We start from the raw sequence: 8,158 nt of genomic DNA on the forward strand, positions 1-8,158 counted from the left end.
CTCAAAATGTCTCTTCTCTTTTCCACAACTAAATTAATCTTTTTGACTTTTATTCATAAGAGATTGGTCTGACTGGGAAGAGCATCCTGTATGTGCAGTTTGCCTGTTTTGTGAACAACAAGCAGACACCACAGAAAAACTGTATCTTCACATGCAGGTAAGACTTCGTTTAAATAACAGGTTTTTTCATCACTTTGGAATGAAAAATTGTGTTTGTAACATCTTTATTAAGGTCAAATCAGTTGCTGCATTAGAATGCCCTCTTCAGCACAGAACTAAAGTACTGCATGCACCTCCAGCATCTGTTCTTTAAAAAATGCAGAGAAGTCAAGCTTTGCATTGACAGCTATTTCTTGTGAGTGTACAGACTGCTACAGGCAGTAAAGAAATAGCATCTTTGATATGATAGTGGTTTCATGATTTAATATATTTTATGGTTAGCATCTGTTTCAGTTTCAGTAAACTATTTAACAGTATTAAATATGAATGTGAAAGTTTCTGATGAACCAAAATTTTTGGGGTTTGTTTCATGCATTCATGTTTGTGTGTCTATATGCATATGTCTGTGTCAGCCCATGAAAAGCTGAGCTGTTTTTAACTTGGAATAGTATAAGTAGTGGAAATAAGATTTTTTTTCTTTCTTTCTTTTTTCTGTCCCTCCAGAAATCACATGGATTTCACTTTCTTAAAATAAAGTCAGAGCATGGTGAGTAAGAGGTGCTGTAATTGTCAGCATTTGCCACTAGTGTGGAGAAAACCACATAATAAGAATAGTGGAAAACAAGTTTATCTGTTTTATTTTTGTAGAGACGTTTAACTTTTCCATTGTGGAAACTTTTCTGCCAGCTTACAAAAGCAAGCCAAGAACACTTTATTTTTATGGAACTGTTGTTACTGCCAAGGATTAGACACATTGGATTCTTTTGCAGAGTAGCTTCTACAAATACCTGCTCTGAGTTCCAGATCTGGCTGCTGGAGACTTGGAAATATTTTTTTTTTATTATTATTGTTATGCCTGTTAATGTTTGCTTGCAAGCTAGAAGCTTTGTATGGTCAATGTTTGTTTTCTGCTGCAGAACAGAATCATTTAGGTTGTGGAAGACTTTTAAGATCATTGATGCCACCTATTAACCCAGCACTGCCAAGTCCACCACTAAACCATGTCCTTGAGTGTCACATCTACACATATTTTAAATACCTTTAGGCATGGTGACTCAACTACTTCTCTAAGCAGCCTGTGCCAAGGCTTGACAAGCCTTTTGGTGCAGAAATCTTTCTTAATATCCAACTTAAATCTCCCCCTATCACTTGTTACATGGATGTAGCTGGCCACAGGGAAGCCAGAGTAAAATGCCAATAGTCAATCTCTCTCTCTCATTTCCCAATATTCTTCAACCTACTTGTCTCCTCCTGAAGCTCTGTCACTAAGCCTAAAGGCTTAGACTGAGAGGAAGCAAAATGTTTGCAGTTTTTGCACTAAAAGAAGGGTTGGCTTCCCAGCAGCTAGAAATAAACACCTTATTTAGTTAATTTGCTAAGATACAGCATTCAGGCTGTGCTGTCTTCAGTAAACTCTTATCAATCCATATGCTTAATCCAAGAAAGCATTTTTAAATTAAGACTTCTGTTGCCCATACACTTTGTTCACTACCATCTCTCCCAGGTCTGAACTTCTATCAGCAAGTAAAGCTAGTGAATTTCATCAGAAGAGAAATCCATCACTGTCGTTGTTACAACTGCCAGGAGAAATTTGAATCCAAAGGAGGATTGATAAGTCACATGGAAGAGACCAAACACATTGCATTCCTGCCAGCCAGGTCTACATGGGATCAACCACAGTAAGGGCAAATACATTTCTTCCAGCATTTATAATAATAAATAATTGATAATTTCTATGAAACAGTAAGTTGAAAGTTCTGGGGTTTGTGAATATAACAGTGCCCTAAACTCCCTAGCTCTAGTGGCCCAAATAAAATAATAAGTGGTCTCAGAACTTCTCAGAATTAGAAATCTCTTTACCTTCTGAAGGTGTGCATGGGATATGGCTCTTCTAGTTACATCCAGGACACAGTGTCCCTATACATGGGATCTTTCAAGTCACTATGCCAGAGAAGTTTGTTGTTGCCAAATTGTTCCAGAACCAAGTCAAACCCCTTCTTTTGCATGCCTAATGTAGATATGTGCATGATGTCTACTTTAGGCATCAGAGCAAGTTGATTGTTTACCCATAGTTTTTTCTATGGGAAATAGAGAGAGTGTAACAAAACACTGGTCCAGACTCTTAAGTAGGCTGTATGAGTCCAGAGAATGATGCTCTATACCAGTTGATAGAGCACAGGGGTATTCTAACTCAAACACCTCAGTTCAGCACTTGTTGAGGGACAAATATGGATCTGTAGTCTCTTTTGTAACATCATATGGATGAAGAAACAGGAGGAAGGGCTCATCTGTTGTCAGCTCTTCCCTGTGACTCTTCTGCACTGTGCATACCTGCAGAGTGCAGTTGATTTTTTGAGTATGCTGTTTACTGTCATTCCAGATAACCAGACTTGCTCATTTTTCCTTTTTTAAAATTCTTATCTCATCCTTTCAAACAAAATGTGTGACTGTCTAGTAATCATGTCTTTGTTGCTTTCAGGTATTATTTCCCTACCTATGAAAATGATACCCTCCTGTGTACACTGTCAGACAGTGAAGATGCACAAACTGAGGATCAAAGTGAAGAAGTGCCTGTTGTAAGTGAAGATATATCCAGTCTAAAAGCTCTCAAACAGAGCAGTGTTTTAAACCAGCTTCTGTGTCAAGAGAACAAGAGTTAGGAGAAGTTTTGACCTGGAAGTACAGTGGCTGACCTTTAGTGCTTTTTCAGCAAGACAAAAAAAAATGTATTTAAATACTATTGGAATACAGTTACACTCACAAATGTTATTATCACTAGACAAATATTAGAAAGTGAATGCTAAATAAAAATTCAAGTGCTAACTTTGTCTGTTTATCTTCTTTTAAATTTTAGCTTCATTTTAAAATTGAATGCTTGATTTTCTGCTAGGATCTTCAAATACCATTAATGCATTAGTGTTACTTAAAAAATTTTCATCTTTTTAAAAATTTTTTCCTGACTTAATCAGAATATGAGTTCTATTTTAAGGCCACCTTGTAAAAGGTGGGAACAACTAAGACAGTGTGGAAAGCCAGTGGATTATTGCTGTTAGAGAGCAGACAGAAAATGTAATTCTTGGTCTGGTGTGTGAAGGAATTCTTGCTAATTTTTGCTTTAGACATTTTGGAAAATAAAAATAAATCTGTATATCTGTATTATTAATCATCAGTATTTAAGATGTATGGTGCCTATTCTGAAATTTGCTCAGAAACATCAGTAAAGTTCTGCCTGCCCCATGAATATCTGACTGCATGATAAGCTGTTAATCCGGAATCTACAAAAGCATAGGAATGATTGCAATATTGGTTGTATTAAAAACCCAAAGAATTTAAAGTTTATTTCTTGTATGGTTATGAACTGTGATGTTAAAGAATGACTTAGGGAATTGCAGACGCATAATCCAAATTAAATCCTAAGAATCTCAAGTCCAAAAAAGTTGCCATATTTCCTTTTAAAGTTCTCAAAGTGGCAGAAGGTTTTCAGCGTGTCCAGAAAAAATTTCAGTCCTAGTAGGGTAAAGCTGCTCAGGGCATAGGTCCTGCTAGGATGATCCAAACTAAGTATTCCTGAAATGTTAGGTAGTTTTAGAATTCAGCTTTCCATAATATGTATAAAGTCTTCCAAAAGTGTTAGTACATTCTTTTTTCTTCTTCAGGTCAGTGTTAGTACACTTGCTGAAAGAATGGAAGTCTCAGCTCAGTGCTCTTCCCTGCCTGAGAAGATTCAAAGCTGCAGCTTTGCCTTTGCACAGCCCTTGTTACCTGAAATTCCTTGCTATCAATAAGAGTTGTTGCTTGTCTTTATATGGGGATTGTGAATTATAAAGCAGTCTCTAGGAGCAGGGGCTAAATGTAAATCTTTAGCCATGTTCTGCTAAGCTTCTACGTCCCACCTAATTCACCCTGCAATCTTATTTTTTTTTCCTTTGCATGAACTGGTTTTCTCCTGCCATTACACATCACCCTCTAGCACCTCTCTTTGCTTTCTCTTTCATATTTTTTCTTAGGCCTGGGTGCTCTGGAGATAAGTTAGACCAACAGGATACTGAAAATGCACTGAGTAAGACAGATCAGCCACATAACTGCAGAGTGAAACAGAGACAGAAACAGTATCTGACTCTATCAAGAGTAAATGGGATATAGGAAATGCAGCAGGTGTTGAGAATACAGACAGAAAAAGGAAACAGATATTGTCATTGGTATGTTTGCATTGATACAAAAATCTAGGAGGAGCAAGCACAAGCCCAGTATTTTCGAGCTAAAATGTCCTGACCATCTTAAATAAGCTATAATCTGTATTTCTTGCATTTGTAAAATTCTCAATTTCATACAGTAATTGCAAGGGATGTTGCTGCCTTTTTCCCCCCTAATTTTCTCCAAGCAATTATTTTCTTCCTAACTTAGAAATTGATTTCAGTCTTTGCCTTTTAGTCATATTCTTAGCTGAGGGAATAAGAGTTAATGGGGCTTACATCAGTGATGTGAGTTGAGCAATGGAAAAAAATCAGCAAAAGAACTATGGCAGCAGCACACAAATGAGTTTTATGGCAAGCCCATCTCAGGAGGGCACTTTAAGGGAAACATAAAAATTGACTGATATATAATAAAGTGAAATTGCAAAACATTTCCTAATCATAAGGAATGTAATGCTGAGTCATTCAAATTCCTACAAAATGAAAACAGTGTCAGCAATATGAAATGACTGCTGTTATTTCTAAGAGAAATTTGAAAAAGCAATTTTTCAGTGTAGAATTAAGAGACTATCTAAAGATAAATTGTATAAATAACACAGACTGGTTGTCTATTTTGAGTAAAGAGAAAAAGGGACTTAGGAAGAATTCATAAGCAGTGTTCACTGGAAATATCAAGAACATGAAGAATCAGGGTTGAACTTGTTGCTTCAGTTATGAACAGGCAACAAAGTAGATTTAAGTCTTTTGTAGGTTCACAGAGAGGGTTGGTTATGATTTCTAGAGTAAAAATCAAGAGTTTTCATTTAGCACAATGATGCTTGTCATTTTGCAGGAGCATACTTATTTGTTCATATCATGCCCACAATTTTCCCTAAGCATTCTTTCCTCTTACCTGTTTCAAACCTGAAGCTATATTTTGACACAAACACAGGACACAGTAATGACTGCATACAGTTATTAGGGGCAAATACAGTCTTCTAAAAAAAAAAAAAAAAGAAGTATTTTTGGAAGCATTGCAACAAAAAGAATATAAAAATGCCTTAATTCTTGGAGTGGACAGAGTTCAGGTTGGTAAATGCTCTTGAGAGAGACAGATCAGGAGAATGAGTACTTCTAATTGGCATAAAATCTGTACTAGTTTAACTCCAATTAACATTTTTTACAATAATTCTTCCTACCTTGACCTGGACTCCTTATACACATTCACTTTTCTATGTCTAAAGGCTTGTTTAGAAGGACCTGGGTTAAAGGAAGAAAAATGCTTGTGTCCAGGTGACTGGTGGTCTTTCCTGCCCTTTTTACAAATATCTTAGTTATGTCTTTGATGCTTCTCCACACTCAGTTTAGTCTGACAAGTCTGTGCAGACTTAATCTGACTTAAGGAGTTAATGGTTGTTGGCTTCCATTACTACACTGTTTTCTATTTCTGTCTACATTTGTCTGGCATGCTGTGAGAGCTGCCAGTGTCTTCTCTTAGCTGGCTAAATGGTACCTGATGTGAGAAACACCAGACTAAGTCTCTGAAAAGTCTCTCTGCTGTTGTCCTTTCTCAGCAGCCTCTGAATTCCAGTCAGATCTCTGTTGAGTGAGATGGTTGTTACAGTCTCTCTCTGTCTCCTTCCATTTAACAGTGTTTGACCTAAATCTGACACAAGACCCTGAACTTTGAGTAAAGTAAGCAAGGTTACCAGCGTCCATCCTCAAATTCAAGTCCAGAGCAGACAGTGGACATAGACCTTGGCATCATTTACTGTCTACTGACAATGAACAGCAGCAAATTTCATGGCTTTGCTCACGACTTGATGTTGTATTAAATGTTCTTGCATTGTTTGCATTTTACTTAGATGCATACAGAGGCCAAAGAGAATCAAAGATCCCTGGAGAAAAGCCATATGTCACATTGGCAACATGAAAAATACTTTGTTTCCCTAGGAGGTTTTGTTAAGAGACTATGCTTTCTGAGGCTTAGTTACAATACAACAACTGCAGCATCTGTTGGTCCACTTACGCCCTTGTCTACCTCTGCCAGGTATGTCAAACTTGGTTAGATAGCAATTGTCACATAAAAGGGGTAATCTGTAGCCCTAGAAGGAATTACTGCTTCCATGTAGTAGTGATTAAATTCACCTGCTGTAGAAATATATGCAGCAGTGCTTGCATGTAAAATTAATCCCTTTTCTTCATGATCATTCCATGTGCTGTTGTTCTGAGTGCAGGTTTTGTTCCTTTCTCTAGGAAGTTTTCTCCTACTAAGCCGTGCTCAAGTTGACTTCTTCCACCAGGAAGAAATTTTTAGTTGGATTTTACATATTTTGCCAAACTCTTGCTCAGGAAGATGCAGACAAACTAACTATTTTAGAGATTAACATGTAACCCTTTCATTGAATTCACATTTGATATTTTAAGTCTTTGATAAATTCACTCTCTCCAGAAGAAGAGCAAGGGAGTTAAGAATATTTGGAACTAAAAATACATAAGTTGTGTTTGCATAAATTTAGATAGAAATAAAAGTGGTTTTCTTCCACAAATGTACCTTGGAACACAATTCTCTCCATTTGGTTTGCTATATTGAGACTGAAAAACTGACTGTGTGTAGATTACGTACAGGTCTAGTATCTAACCTTGCATTGATTAATGTACTCTGTGGATCTTACAGTCATTCACCTCACCCTAAAGAAATGCCAGTGGAAGATTTCTGGTGTTACTGCTGGAACACTGATATGCTGTAATTGAAATTCTCAGTATAAACAAATATTTCAAAATTTCACATTTTGAGGGGATCATACAATGCATTTGTCTGACACATATCACGAGTGTGTAGTGAAATCCCTCAGAATAAATACAGGCAGACTTTTGGTATCACCTCCAGCCACTGCTTCATTGAATGTCAGGAGACTCACTTTTTATTTCTATGCTTTCTGGAAATAACAGAACAATCTAGGAATAAATAATGCAGGAATTGCTAATTGCTCATTAGAGTCTGTCTTTGTAAACTGCCTGCACAGCTTTGAAGTGCCAAGCACTGCTTTAATCTTTAGGTGGTTGTAAATTTAGGCTTCCAGTTGTGCTGAGGCCATTTTGTTACTTTCTGATGCATATCTGTGTCTTCAAACCACGTATGGAAATGTTGCTATGGATCTTCACAAATATTTAACCAGTTGTAATAAACTGGTTTTTGTTAGAGTCTAGGTGAAAGGAAGAGCAAATAAGCAAGGATGGAGTTTAGCATTTGTGAAGAAGGATCATGAATATGTGACAATGCTTGCCTCTTGTATTTTTGCAAACAGTGATTTGCATGCATTCTTTGGCAAATATTGTTACTTCCCTCTGCCTCAGTTTCCTAAACAACAAGATTGTGATTATATAATAACAACTATTAAGAAGAAAACCACACATAGAAGATAGGATTCCAATGTATGCATGCAGCTTATCTGCATTAGGTGTGCTTTCAGATTTGAAATACTTAGTTCAGAGGGTGACTAGATCACAATCAAAAGGTTTACTCATTCAAGAGAAAGAAACTTAATACTGGGATTACATTCCCATAAGGAAACAAAATTTGAACATTTTGAAAATGACATTTTTTTAAAAGAAAAGTCAACTTGTCAACTTCTGAACCAGATTTTCAGGATATTTCTGATTTGCCTTCAGTTGAGGTTTTCGAGTAAAGAATGTATATTTTCTAAAAAATCCTTTGCTTTTAGTCATATTGCAGATCTTCCAAGTGTTCAGCTGCATACTAAGGAAAATGGTTTTCCTGTGAGAAAAAAATTATTGTGTAGCACAGAGTACCCATGGCTGGCACA

The 8,158-nt window shown here is 36.7% G+C and overlaps 1 protein-coding gene across 2 annotated transcripts in view; it reads left to right on the plus strand.

Annotated features, from left to right (window-relative positions):
• ZNF277 (zinc finger protein 277) overlaps positions 1-4,651 on the plus strand; it is a 38,858-nt gene extending 34,207 nt beyond the window's left edge. The window contains exons 9-12 of one of the 2 annotated variants that reach the window (XM_079303583.1): positions 61-157; positions 664-706; positions 1,664-1,838; positions 2,639-4,651. In XM_079303583.1, the coding sequence (XP_079159709.1) occupies positions 61-157; positions 664-706; positions 1,664-1,838; positions 2,639-2,819 (496 nt within the window). In that variant the 3' untranslated portion in view covers positions 2,820-4,651. The remainder of the gene's footprint in view (positions 1-60; positions 158-663; positions 707-1,663; positions 1,839-2,638) is intronic. The other variant, XM_079303582.1, reaches the window with a different exon arrangement.
• The last annotated feature ends 3,507 nt before the right edge of the window (positions 4,652-8,158 follow it).

The sequence above is a fragment of the Erithacus rubecula genome, assembly GCF_903797595.1.
Source record: "Erithacus rubecula genome assembly, chromosome: 4".
In the NCBI taxonomy this organism is placed as follows: domain Eukaryota; kingdom Metazoa; phylum Chordata; class Aves; order Passeriformes; family Muscicapidae; genus Erithacus; species Erithacus rubecula.